Source organism: Neltuma alba, unplaced genomic scaffold (assembly GCF_004799145.2).
Source record: "Neltuma alba isolate B1F8T4 unplaced genomic scaffold, ASM479914v2 tig00001427_pilon, whole genome shotgun sequence".
In the NCBI taxonomy this organism is placed as follows: Eukaryota; Viridiplantae; Streptophyta; class Magnoliopsida; order Fabales; family Fabaceae; genus Neltuma; species Neltuma alba.
This window is the reverse complement of record NW_021632465.1, coordinates 30,804-45,387: the sequence shown is the minus strand read 5'-3', so window position 1 is coordinate 45,387 and position 14,584 is coordinate 30,804. Positions and strand designations below refer to the sequence as shown.

At 35.8% G+C, this 14,584-nt stretch overlaps 1 protein-coding gene and 1 long non-coding RNA gene across 3 annotated transcripts; one reads left to right on the top strand and one right to left on the bottom strand.

The window, feature by feature from the left end:
- LOC114757112 (pentatricopeptide repeat-containing protein At4g38150-like) lies at positions 1-5,095 on the top strand. Of its 2 annotated transcripts, none has more exons than XM_028946104.1 (3): positions 1-24; positions 1,078-1,152; positions 3,735-5,095. In XM_028946104.1, the coding sequence occupies exons 2-3, from the start codon at positions 1,150-1,152 to the stop codon at positions 4,905-4,907; spliced, it is 1,176 nt and encodes a 391-aa protein (XP_028801937.1). In that variant the 5' UTR covers positions 1-24; positions 1,078-1,149; the 3' UTR covers positions 4,908-5,095. The 2 variants fall into 2 exon arrangements, with proteins under 2 accessions (XP_028801937.1, XP_028801946.1); XM_028946113.1 differs by lacking the exon at positions 1-24 and adding an exon at positions 89-147.
- A 7,790-nt stretch (positions 5,096-12,885) lies between these two features.
- On the bottom strand, positions 12,886-14,088 carry LOC114757137 (uncharacterized). Its single transcript, XR_003741540.1, has 3 exons — positions 13,515-14,088; positions 13,196-13,332; positions 12,886-13,101 (listed from the first exon to the last, which is right to left on the bottom strand). It is a non-coding gene; the product is annotated as an uncharacterized LOC114757137 (long non-coding RNA).
- Positions 14,089-14,584: the final 496 nt, after the last annotated feature.

Below are 14,584 nucleotides of genomic sequence, written 5' to 3'. Positions count from 1 at the left end.
CGTCCACCATCTCTTCTTTCCAGGGTGAGTGTCTTCCCTTCGGCGTCTTTTCAAACGGAACCCCCGATCTGAGCTGTTTTTCTACCATGTTTTTGCTTCTCGAAGATTCCCTTTGAAGATTTCAGATTCTGTGTTTATCACATTGGGGTGATTCTATTACTGAGCTCACTTTCTTGTTTTGATCAAAATTGGGCATGGAAGTAAAAAACTTAGCTTCACTGTTCAACCTGAAATCACCACAAATCATTTATAAGCTAGTGCTCTAAAGGTGCTGTAGGGATTACGAAAGGGATATCACTGTAATTTTCTGTATTTTTTGCAGCCAATGCTTCTGGAGATGGGGAAATTAACTGAAAATAGGTTAATTTTCACCCAAAAAAAATGTCTAGGAGCGTTCATTTTCTTAATTATCTTTTTTGACAAAGCTTTTATTTTTTTGGAATGAAAAGCTTTTAGCTAGTGACGAATAATGTCAGAAAAATGTGAGCTACTTGCACATTTGCAGTTTGCGTTGTACTTCATCATTCTATGGTTATTCTTTACTTTAATTTTCGCTTCTGTGATTTGATGTTTTGTAATTCAATCTCAAAGTTATTCACATCAACTTATTTTGGTTATCTATCTTTTGATGCATTGCCTTTGTTGCTGTTTAAAATTCTTTGTGAAAGTCTGAAAGATTGCGTTACAGGGTATACTAGTTGGATGCTACAATGCAATATAAAACACATTCTGTTAATCTAGTTGTGGGCGGGTAAATATTGCCTTTTTAGAAGCTGAAAGAGTTTATGTGACCTTTTAACTGCTTGGCTTGCCTAGGCATGGGGTGAGAGTGGGTTGATAGTGATGCTCCTTTAAAAGGAAATGCAGATAAGAATTTTGGTCGCCACTTTGCAATGGCTTTGGTCTTTAGTTTTATGTACACTTTTTGCTCAAAATTTTATATTTACCAAGCATGGAACGTTATTCTGCTTTAATCATCCCGGATGTAATTATCAAAAGATCTAATTGGTATCACGTATTCATAGAAGAATCTCGTTTCAATATGCTTTACAAGGATCTAATTTCCATTGGTTTCAGGTAGCCTGAAGCTTTTGAGAGCTGCGTTGATCTGATTCCAGCACAAGTTGCAGATAGATACAAAACAAGCAGATGGTAAGCTCTTTGCACATCTAAAATTGCTGGGTTTAGAAATCAATCCTCAAAAGAAGTAAAAAAAACTTGAAGATAGAGCACAGTAAACTATGCCCAACGACCATGTTTATTGAATCTGCCAATGACGATTTAAATATGTAAAATGATAATAAAAACAGAAAAATTTACTCATATCCACTAAAACAGCAACTATGCTGCTAAATATTCAGGACAAACTTTGACAGAAACAGGCTATTCATTATTATTTTCGAGCTACAACTAATTCCTAATAGTCAGTAACTAATCCACGTCAGCTAATGAGGCACATCTCAACATTTTTTTTTCCCCAGTTCCTGCTTATGGTTCCTTTTAAATTGCACTGGTATGCACCTGAATGATGGTTTCACTTGTTTTTGTTTTTCATCTAGCAACAACTCGAGATTCCTGAGCTTTAGACTGATATATCTATATGTCTATTCTACTTTTGACTCTACATAGGAGTGAGATTGATGCCTTCTAAGTTGATGTATGCATCTTTTATTTCTTTCCCGTAAAACTTTGGAACCACAAGAAGTATCCGCCAGCTAGGAATGCATTAACAAATTGGTTTACGCATCTCAACTCAACTCTCCCCCCCCCCCCCCAAAAAAAAGAAAGAAAAGGAAAAGAAAAATCTTCGGCATCCTTAAATTTTCATCCCTTATCTCTCTGTATGTGATTTTGTTTATTAAATATTCCTTCCACTTATCATCAACAACAACAAGAACAACAAAGCCTTATTCCACTTATCTTCATATATGCAAAATTTGTAAACTAAGGAATGCGATGGAAAACTTAGAATTGAAGTTTATTTTGTGTTTAGTAATTGTCAACAAGTTTGACATTAAGTAGGTTTCAGATTATTTCCTACCTATTCGTCTTTCCGATCTTATCTTTTATTCCTCCATTCTTCCCCAGTTCTTTCCCTCTTTCCGCTTTTCCCTTTCCCCTCCTAGATATTTGTTAGGTGGTACAACAACAGTTACAATACGCCTTCACTAAGTGGGTTTGGCTTCATGGATCAGACAATGTGCTCTACGAACAATATATTATTTAGTAAGAGATCTCATTTGATAAGAAGCCTTATTCCAATGTTTGTTAGGTACAACATTGGGACAAAATCCTGGCAACATCATACTGAAGGGAAAGCCAATAAAATCTATCATTGACTAATGCTATGGTCTCATCCTTACCAAAATGTCTAACTAAGCCCTAGCATGCTATTCCCAAACAGAAAAATCTCTCATGATTGTCTGCGGAATGGGCAACTTAGTGATATTGAAGGGGTAAGCTTCCCTAACGAGGAAGAGTTTCGTTACATAGATGATGCCTTGTGTCATCTAAGCTCTCTTCCCTCCAAAACCGAAGACATGTATAGAAAAGTATATATATATATATATATATATTAATTGGGTTTATTTTGTGTTTAGTGATTTTCTTTGTTTTAATAATTTGGATTTTCTTTAAACTATTTTAAAATAAGATATCTAGGTTATTTTTTAAAATTAATTTATATTTCTGTCTCAATAGCCCTGGGGTTTATCATTTTTCAAACTCTATGGCCTGTTGAATGTTATTAAGATTATACACCATCCACTTCTCCTTTTGTTCTTCTCTTTTCTCCCCACTTTCCCATGTCCTACATCAGTATTTTATCTTTATGGTCACTAAAACAGTGAAGAGCCAGCATAAATTTTATGCTTATCAGTTAAGCTGCTACCTTTTAGTGTTGATTGGCTGATTTTAGAGCCTTGACTTAAAGTAATGTCATATCGTTGTATCACTGTACTGATCTTTTAATTCCTAGCCTTGTGAAAGCTGATGACTTAACCTTGTTTTTGAATTTGAACGGGGAGGAAAAGAATTGTGATAAATTCTTGGTGACACTATCTTTAATCTCATGCAAAATTTCATTTTCTCTTCACACAATTTGTTCCTGTCAAGTAGCTCATGTTGTCTTATGTGTGATCTTCTCCCTTTCCCCTAACAACCACTTCTTTTAAAATAAGGGGTCTTTTACTCTCTGTGTGATTCTAAGTTTAACTAAACTGTAACAGCCATCCATGACTATTGTTACTTGGTCTTCAACTTCGGTTTGGGTACTGGAATTTCAGATCACCTAAATTCCTTTCCTCAAGCTTGCTTTCGTGCACCTAAGTTTTAGATTTCAGAAATTGAATAATTGGCTCACCTATTTTGACAAATGCAACGATCAACATCATATATTGCTTAGGTAACATCTGTTGACATTGAAAGCGATAGCTAAAAGTTAATGTTTATTGTCTAATTAGACAATTAAATAGAATACGATTTTTTTGGGGTCCATTGTTCTTGACTCAAATATCCCTCTAGGTTTATGTCTTTGTTCAAATATATGATAATCCAATCCTCTATGCAGGTTGTATAAAAATTCAAATAATCTGATCCTTTTATCCCTTGTTTCCTGGATCCTTTTTACTTGATTATTATTCTGTATTGGGTTGTCTGCTAATTTCTTCCCTATATTTTCATTTACTTCTGATTTGGAGATTAGTTCTTCTCTGCTAAACCTAATCCATGAACAGGTCTACGTGCCAGCATTGCAAAGGAAAGTTTATAGGCTTTTATCCTCCTCCAGCACTTACAGGCTCTCTCTTCCACGTTGCACATCTTCTCCATTGCACTTCTCTTGTGCTTGTTCAGAGGCATCATGGCTTAGGACCATACGCCACTTTAGTTCCTCTGATGACCATAATTGCTTCATCAAACGACATATGAGAGACCCTGATGGGTCTTTAAGTTTTGATGACAAGGGTGCCAGTGACAGAATCCAACAGCATCCTTCGGAACCAGTTCCAAATAGGCCTTCAAGAAGTGACCACCAGTTTGATCAGCCTCCTCCGAATTTTCGAGAATTTAGCAGAGGCTCCCGTTCTTTCACTCCAAGATCTGATAGCCCACTCGGTGATGCTGAAAAGTCAAATATATATTCCCAATCCACTGCTGGATTTCGGGGTAGAAACATGGGTGTAGGAGCAAATAAGGAAGCCCCGAAAATGGACCAAAGTTTTCTTGAGAAATTCAAGCTTGGTTTTGATAATAAGAGATCTAAGCCCTCAGAGGATGCAGGAAGCAGCCAATTCGAAGGAGAGAAAAAGTCAAGCCCTGATGAACCAGCTCCAGACTCTATACCTCAGGATGCTGATGAGATCTTCAAGAAGATGAAGGCAACTGGTCTAATCCCCAATGCAGTGGCTATGCTTGATGGTTTATGCAAAGATGGTCTTGTTCAAGAGGCCATGAAACTTTTTGGCTTGATGCGGGAGAAAGGTACTATTCCAGAGGTTGTCATATACACTGCCGTTGTGGAAGGCTACACAAAGGCCCATAAAGCCGATGATGCAATAAGGATTTTCAGGAAAATGCAAAACAATGGCATTTCACCAAATGCTTTCAGCTACACAGTCCTCATAAAAGGACTCTACAAGTGTAACAGATCGCAAGATGCTATTGAGTTTTGCATGGAGATGTTAGAAGCAGGTCATTCTCCAAATCTATTGACTTTTGTAGGTCTAGTTGACAGTATCTGCAAGGAAAAAGGCGTAACCGAAGCTCAGGGTGTTGTCAGAAGATTAATGGAAAAGGGTTTTAATCTTAATGAAAAAGCAATTAGAGAATTTTTGGACAAAAAGGCGCCATTTTCATCTTCAGTTTGGGAAGCCATCCTTGGGAAGAAAACCCCACAAGGACCATTTTAGATGTCTTGGTAGACACTGAAGCTATTTTGGTTTATATCTTTTGTTGAACGATCACGGCTTCGAATCTTTATTAAACGCTAATATTTAGTCCTTGTCTCTGTTAAAGCTTCAAGCTTTTCAAAGATTCAAAATTGCTCCACTAAGGTGTTATGCATCAAGTTTATGAAGTTTAGCTTTTTGGCGAAGCATGCGATCCGGTTACCATTCTTACCGTGAACAAGTCCACCATGTGATTGTTTGTCTTCTCTGGTTTACTAATTTATCTATATTAAGGTATACCTGACCCATTCAAGGAAATGATTTCTTAGGCTTTGAAAAAGGCACTTGGAAACGCACGTTATTTTATGTAATTATGTACTATTTAAAGCTATTTTTGTAAACTATTCTTATAGAAATCTAGTTTCCTTTTTAATTGTGAATCATGAAACTTTTTTTGATTAAATAGGCAATTAAAAATTTTAAAATAACTTTTCTTTCAATAATTAAATTTTACAATCACCTATTGTAATTTGTAAGTCAATTTTGCTATCAAAATTTGCCACGGGTCGTGTATTAATCTTGGCATTACCTTACTTGGATCTAAGTAATGCTCAGGAAATGCGTAAACCTTATCTTTGAGCCCAAATATATAGGTTTGGATATTAGCGTTCTTGGGTCCAAGGAAGGGACTCAAATTTCAAGGTCGGTTGGGATCAAAAGTGAATTTTGGACATACATATTCCAACCAACATATCCTGTTTACAAGATCAACCATCCCAAGCTAAACATAAGGGTCCTTTGACAGTTTTGGCATTTTACGCCCATTCGAATTAGTTGTAGACAATCTATTTTGCACCATGTAAAGTAAATATGCCAAAAAAAAAAAAAATCTCGTAAAGCATAAAAGCAATTTTTAAACGGATCCAAATGAGTTGGGCTTCTCTCTTATGCTCTCACCGCTTGCTACCATCTTTTAGCCCCCAAAACCAGTGAAAATTAGACTGAATGATGTGGTTCAACGGAAAAACTGATAAATTAGCTAGTGATTTGGCTTGGTTCAAGTAATAGATCAACTTGAATCGGCATTAACCCGATCAAACTGGGGGAGGGTGAACCGGTAAAAATTGGTGTGAATGGTGATGAACCAGTTTGGATGATTACCTTACTATTGGTTTTTTTTTTTTTTCATTCAGGTCCTAATATCTCAATCACTATAAATTTGAATGAATTTTAATAATAATTTTGGTATCAATGACTATTAATTTTAGTTAATGAGGAATCTTAAAAATCGAAATTCTCCATGTTATTGTATCTTGTTATTATTATAATCAAACCACTGTTGTATTTTCTTATAATTTGTCATCGGTAATTATTAATATTGTTATACTTTGATATTTTTAATTAAATTATATTATTTTAATATGATCAGTTTGAACTCGAGTTGACCCTGTTCTAACTCACTAACCTTTGAACCACGCTCTGAACTAGTTTAGTATCTAGTTCGATTTTTTGTTGCTTGCCCAAAACCACATTGTTTTGGGACCCTAAAATATTTTTGTATTGTCTTAAATTAATTGTTAGCACACTCAGCATACTAAAATATTTTTCTACTAGCACCCCATATCTAACACATGTTACTCTGAAATATTTTTCAATAATATCTAATATTTTAAAAGGTTTTTTTCGTAATACTTAGCATCTAACATTCATCATACTAAAGTATTTTTTTAATAGCACCCAGTATTTTAAGCTAATTTTTAATACATTCAATATCCTAACATATTTTTCTAGTAGTAGTTAGTATCTTGAAGTCAATTTTTGTGGAATAGTATATATTATTATCAAAGCACATTATTTAATAAAGAAAATCATGATGAAAAATAAAGTCTAGGCTGGTAGGTGCAATGTGTTTTATTCAATTTTATTTTTGGTAAATCCTAATTTTTCTCAATTTGGTGTCCTATTTTCAATATTTTTTTAAAGAGGGTAAGTAATAGGACATGAAAAAAATAATTATGATTTTATTATATTTCTAAAATAATTATAAATTATCAATTTGGCATAAGAAGAACTAGGTTCCTATCTTTTTCTCTGTGCCTAAACTCTTTTCTTTTGACAACTAAATGCAGCTTCCCTCAAACCATCCGCAACCGCCGCATCAACACATCTGTTGATTTTCCAACGTCTCATTGCTGCGTCTCCACCACCATCCTCCTCACCGGTGCAAACAAATTTGATCAGATTTCCCAAATCATGACTTTCCTGCCATAACCGTCAGCCAATAGTCCCAGATCCCGAATTTTTTATGTCAAATCACGACACCACCAGTATAGTTAGAATTGCCCTCATGAACACGATCTGAACCCAAAGTTGACCAAAATCAAAAAGAGCCTCCACACCCCTCCATGTGCCTCCTCAACGTCTACGAGTGAATTACTCGTGCATCACATTGGATTTCACAAAATTTACATTTCGTGACCCAAAGTGTAACACCCCGAATTTTATGATTTAGGATGAGTAGAAAAGAGAAAAATTTATTAAAATTATTTATTTGCCAAATAAAGGGGGAAAATTATGGAATAATGATTTTGAGGGTTTAGAGATATTTTGGAAAAGTTCATTCTCCAAAAAGTGGCTTAAATAATTTTAATGGATAATTTTAGGAGAAAAATAGTCAGGAGTTGACTTTTGATATGAAATTCTTAGGAAAATTATTTTATGGGTCAAAGAAGCTAATGGATAAGAAAGATCCATTTATGATATTTTGGTTTAATTTCTGGATATATCTTATATTTCAGAAAAATAGGAGAAGGGATAGGATTGGAGAAATAATTATTTTGAGAGGGCAAAATGGTCCAGAAATGCTGTAAACACGTGCTGCCTTCTCCTCAAGACATCTGAATCCTTTCTCCATTACACAGCTGGTTACCCACGTGTTGCTCCATCCTTTTAACAATCAGACACTCACCCACTTCTTCATTCATTTCGGTGTCCATGGAAAATCAGAGTGAGAGCGCGAGCGAGAGAGGGAGAGCAGGGGAGAAGATGCTGTGCTGAATCTTGGTGATCGAAGATACTTCAACTGCATGCAAACCGATCAAGTATTCAGGTGAGCCTCACGTGTTCCTTTGCCGTCTTCGTTTCTGGGTTTTGCTGCATGGTTAGGGAGCTTGATAGTGGGGCAGTGAGAGACGGGTAGTGAGAGAAAGTGAGTAAAAGGATACAAGCTTCGGTGAGCTAGTGTTTTATGGCCGATTGAAGTGTATGATATCGGTTTTTGGGCTTGCATGTAAGGTTGATGCTCTGTTTTGAGATTACCGAACAGGGGCTTAATTTTTGGAGCTATGGATGTCGGTTTCTAAGATCTTGGGAAGAAAGAAAACCGAGTTGCGTTTTGATCTTCTTATCTGCATGTGATATCTGAAAGGCTGTGTCGGTGCTCTGGTTCTTGGTGGCCGAAACTGATAAATATAAGTGTGTACATATATATGTTTTGCGTGTGTGTATTCGGTCTAAAGGTCCTTCTCTTCGTCTCTGTTTCTTGAATCCCCCGACAGAGCATGTTATGGCTGTGAAGTGATTTTCATGAATTTAAGATATGGAGAAGTAAGGAAATAGATTAGTTGTAATAGAATAGATATAATGGGAAGTTTTAAAGATTGAAGGATTGAGTGAGAATTAAAGTTAAAGGCTGTTTGGTCGCAAAATAATCTTAAATTTAGATATTTGCTTAAGGAAGCCTTCCCAAGAGAATAGTTGAATAAGAAAAACAATCCAGGATGATCAACTGCTACGTAAGGTAGAGATTAAAGAAGATTTGGGATTTAAAGAGTTATTTAATTTATGAGATACCGTTGGATCAAGCACTGATCTACCCTTACTAATAGATAGGTTTTTTTTCAAGCCCACCAAGAAGTAGAAAGAAAGGAGAACGGTAAGGTTTGATTTGGAGGGATGCGGACCAGGTAGTAATTCTTTCCTCCCTTACACTTGTGTATGATTGCTGCATGTCTGTTTGTGCCATATTGCTATTCAAAAAGCATGAGAACATGTAATCCTTAATTCCTTGCATGGATTTTTAGCCGTGATCACGTGTAGCTGATAGACATGGGGCAGTGATTGCCAATTATTTGCGCTTTACTTATTCAGCTTGTCTAACCGACATGGGGTATTGATGCCAATTATATGCGCGGCAGTGATTGCCTATTATTTGCGCATTATTTATTCAGCTTGTCTATCTGTCATAGCGCATAAATGCTTAATTGCATTAGCTTGCAAGGTTTTGTTCCATATGGCTTGTTTTGCATGTTTTATGTGATCTGCACATTTGTTTGATGGAAATTACTACTACGGGGATTCTTCGGAATCTCACCCCCCCAATTTATGATGAACAGTGAAGGCTAGTAGCTAGAAGGACAAGGAGGTTATTTAAGAAGAAGATGGGCTGGTTGAAGAGCAGAGATACCTGTTATAATTCTGTAAATTGTATAGCAAAATATATGGGCAAGTAACTATACTTGCTCTATGGAAATATTATTTTGTATCCTCTAGAAGAAGGAAGAGAGCATTGCCAGGTGCACGTATATGCTGTCAACCAAGAGTGTTGCTTTATTTTTAATATAATATTATAAGATTGTATAGTATGAAATTATTTTAGATGATAATAGATTAAGTTGAAAGCAGGGTTGATATTGGATCACTCATTAGTTATCTGAAGCTTTGAAATATTTGATCAACAGATTCTAATGTTAAAGGAAAAAAAAAAAATTCCCTGTCTTTTCCCAGGACGGAAACCTGGCGTTAGTGATTCACAGACGTTAAAATGATCCTATTAATATATATATAAAAGTGAGGTGTTGCACAAAGTTTGGGAAAAAATTGCACTTTGACCCAAATTTTTGGAAACAATTACAATTTTACCCAGATGTCCGACAAAATTACACTTTAAACCCAGGTTTAGGGGGAATTAAACTTTTGGACCCATTTTTGTAAAATTACACTTTTGAGCCATTTGGCCATTCTTCAATTATGTACCTTCCTAAGCTATTGAAAGATTTTGGGATATATTTCTTTTTCAATTTCTTTATTATATTTATTTGTTTTATTTAGCCTCTCTAATTTAAAAAAAAGGAGGGAAGGAAATTTAAAAAGGGAGAAGAAAAATTTAGATGGTAGAAAAGTTAGTTTAGGGAAAAAAAAAAGGAGAGAGTAAGAAAAGAATTGTTATGCTACTTAGTTTTAAATATAAGTTATAAAGAATACCTTTACAGAAAGCTTCACTATACACATGACACCCCATATAAGGATATTGATCATGACTGTACTAGATACACTACTCACACTTACCGGTATGTCAACCAGGTGCAATATGACTATGTTGATTGTGATGATTACATTGCCTAATACTATGCTAATTCTACATATCATTACTGTTATGAGTATGTCATGTAACGACAACTTGGTTGCAAGGTGCAAATAGAATAACTTGAAGCTAAACTTGACTGCTGGAAATAATCATGTAACTATGCACCCAGTAAGTTTGAAAAACGAGTTAATGAGGGAATTGATAAGCTTATGAAATTCATCAGTAATTCAAAGAATCAAGTGGAAAAGGCTCTCCAAGTAACTAAACTAATAAGGATCAAAGCTCATTCATTAAACACGAAAGAAGATATTGTAAAAGTGAAGTGGTGCCTACAACTCATGTAGAGCCCATTCATAGTACTCAACAGGCACCACTGGACATGTCTGTGATTCAATTGAGCAAGACCCTTGATCTTGTTATCGTTAACAGTAAAAAAAATTTCAAATACTGATCAGATTGTTCGATTGGCACAAGTGTAAGTAGTTTCTTCTCATATTGTGGCCAGCAAGAATCAGTTTCATTATTCTATAGTGCCATCTCGTTTGAAACATACACCTCCTAAGATTGCCTTATTATTGAACAAATCACTCCAACGGTATCTTGTACATTGGAAAAGTTTTCTAGATACTATCCAAGATCCAGTTGCTCATTGTTGCCAATGGTTCCTCTTTTGGTACCTTCCTCATTGGAAAGTAGTCCCAGATTGAAGTATTATGCCAAGCTCTTTACCCCTCCCTTCCCTCCCAATATTTGTGCATCAATTTTAACTTATCAGGAGTCGAGTTCTTCAAGTAGGGGAGAAATAATGGGACATGGAAAAAAAATAATTATGAGTTTATTATATTTCTAGAATATTTGAATTATCTAGGATATTTAGATTATTTAGATTTTTAGGATTTATTTAGATTTGTTAGTATTTTATTATTTTATTATTAGAATTAGTTGTTGTTATTATTTTCAGTTTTATTACTATTTTAGTATAAGTAATTTTAAGTTTCTCTATGGAAGTTGATGCTGAAATTTAATTAACTCCTTGTTGACTCTCAGTATCAAATGTTGATTGAAGAAATGTTAGCACAATACTCTACGGGTTTGCAGCAGTGAGCCTATGAATTGCAAGCTCTTATTGGGTTGGGCAAACAAGTTGACTATGATGCCACAAGATGCAAGCTGTGAAGGTAGTGAGATTATTGTTAATTCTTGAACCTTCTCATATGAATTATGCCATGCATTGAAACCGTACGTTATGTGTTCCGGGCCATAAGTTGAAATTACTTTCAAGTTGAAGTTTTAAATTGTATTTTGCACTAGTGTAACTTCATTTGTTTTCCTAATTCTAAAATAGTGCTTTCCTTCACATGCAGTTCACATCTCAAAACCACAAAAGCTATGGATTTGAAAGGAACAAGTTGTGAACTATGGATTTTGAAGAAGAGCGACGGATTCTTCCCATAAGTATAACTGTCAATACTCACTTTGATCTCAATCAGTCCTTTCTAATGGCCTTGTGATTTTACTTGTATTAGATACTTTCATGTTACATTATTATTGTGACTTTTGAGTATTTATATAACACTACAATTAATATATATGTTGTGATTTGACTTATTATGCTTTTATGTATAAATCTTCTTTATATAGTGACTTTTGAGTATAGGACATTTTTTTGTTGGATTGGAAGTGATTTAAAGAACCTCTTTTTTGTAAAGAAAATGTCATTTTTTTACTTCTCTTTTTCTGAAGACAGAAGGGAAAGGAGCCACTTTTTACTTCTATTTTCCTAAAAACAGACATGAAAAGTAGCCCTTTTCACACCTATTTTTGGATAGACAAGAAAAGTCCGACTTTTCACATCTGTTCAAAATAGAAGTGAAATGTGAATACTTATTTATGTCCCTTCTTTTTATATCCCCCTCCAAAAAAATAGAGGTAAAAAGCCCTTCAGAATAGAAGTAAAAAGTTTCTGTTGTAGTAGTGGTGTGACTATGCACTCCATAAGTGTAATAATCTTGAAATTTTCATAATAAATTAATCAATACTTATATTAATTGTTGTAGCTTGAGTATTGAACCGAGCTTGGAGATATATGGTAATAAAGGTTGCTAAGGAGGCCAAAGGTTATAGGTTCTAACCCTTGTCTTGTTTAGAGGAGAGTTATTTTGTTCAGTTTTATAAAAAAATTACTTAAATACCCATGCTAAAAAAAACAGCGAAATTTGCGGCATATTTTTTTTTCTTTTTCTCTTTCGGTGCTTCAGTTGAATGAGAGAGAGGAGAGACTGAGAGAATTAGGCCTAAGCAAACGGTTATTCGGTTCGGTTAATGAAGATAACCGAAATAACCGAAAACCGAACATATCATAATTTTGAAACCGAACCGAAACCGAATGTAATGAACTAATCGAACCGAAATAACCGAAATATTTTCGGTTCGATTAGTGGGCTTGTTCAGTTAGTGGGCCCTTTTTTGGGCTTTTTTTATAAAACGTATCATACTAATTTGGAATGCCAAAAAAAGGGTAAATAGTAAGATTATGAATTTTTTGGGCTTCTTTTGGACAATGAATTTAAATATTTGAAAGGTGTAACAAAAGTTCTAAATTCCAGACATATATTACTAATAATTAAGTTCATCTTTCCTGCATCAATCCAAACTTAATTAACATCCAAACAAACTAACAAAATTACAACAAATTCCATACAATCCTTATCCCCAAATTCTTATATAATTTGGCTTCATGCTTTTTCTTTTTGTAGTCCCACTTGCAACCGGCATTGAAGGCTTTGTTGTTTGAGTAGCCCCATCATCCCCGACTTGAGCATCACCTATGATTTCACCATGAGAAGACACCTATAATCAATCAAATTATATAAGAAACTAAATGAGGACAATTTATAATGAATAGATAACTCCCATCTGTAATCAATCTCTCTTTTTAATTTACATTTTCTAACCGGAGAGGTATTTGTGCAGTGCAGTGCAAAACAACAGAAAGGGACAAGGTTCGGGCTGAATTTTCTTAATGATGCTTTTACATGCCAAATCAAATTTACGAGGAATCTAGTTGTTTAGCTTCAGGTTCTGTGGAGAGAGAAAAAATTGAATTACATGACAAATCAATTAACTCAATCAGTTAGTTAATATTCTATCTAGCTAAGAACACTGCAAGGAAAGAAATGATTCTAACCATATTTAATTCAGCTCTGTAAACAAGCAATAGTAGCATGGCAAGATGCAAAATAGGGACGAACCAACCCACATACCTTGTACTTCAGAAGAAGGCGACGATGGTTGAAAACCAAATGAAGGGGCAACAGAAGCGGTGGAGTTGAAAGATAGGGAAGAGGACTTGAAGTTACCCCTTTCGACTGGAGATGTGCCGGAAGGCTTCAATGAAGCTCAGAATCCGAGCAATGGAGTTGAGGAGGGAGGCCATGATCGACCGATTTGGAGGCGCACAGACACTGAGAGACAAAGCAGAGTCGCCAAAGTCTGAATAGAAGATGATGGAGGAGAGGATGTCGGAAGCCACAACCCACAAACCTGAAGCTCTCAGAGACGAACAATGAGAAGCTGAGAAGCTGAGAAGGGACGAACGAAGGAGGTAGAGGCAACAATGGTCGATTTTAGATCATCTCCTGCTGAGGAGGGGAGGTCGATGCTGCGATTTCAGATCTTCTCCCACTGAGAAGGGGAGGATGAAGGAGGGTGAAGTCAGAGGCTGTGGCGTGCCGCGTGCGGCCGGTGGGATCTAGGGCAAGAGCTTGAGGGGCACACTAGTAGCAGGGAAGAGCTGGGCTGGCGGGATCTAGGGCAGGAGCTTGGCAAGTGGGTGTTTCAGTCTATGAGAGGGAGAGACCGAGAGATGAGAGTACTAACTAATAGAGAGGGCACTGGGCTAGAGCTCAACTTTGGGCTCAGGAGTCAGGCAGACCAAGTATTGGGTCTGGGTATGACTGGACCGTGATATTCTAAAATTAAGAAAGATAGAAAAAATTTAAAAAAAATAGTATATTCAATTATTTGGTTATAACCAAAAAATTTTTATGGACACCGAACTGAACACTGAACACCGAAATAATCGAAAAAATTAACCAAAAAAAAAAAAACCGAATTAAATTCGGTTTGGTTCAGTTTTCGGTTACGATTCGGTTTTGCTCACCCCTAGAGAGAACAACTCCTGAACTTTGAAGCCTAACCTCTCCACTCCCTCCTTTGGTGTTCGGTGTTCGGTTCGGTGTTATTCTCTCTAGGGGTGAGCAAAACCGAACCGTAACTGAAAATATAAATATCAGTTTAACTCGGTTTAACCCTGATCTGACCCATTGACCCT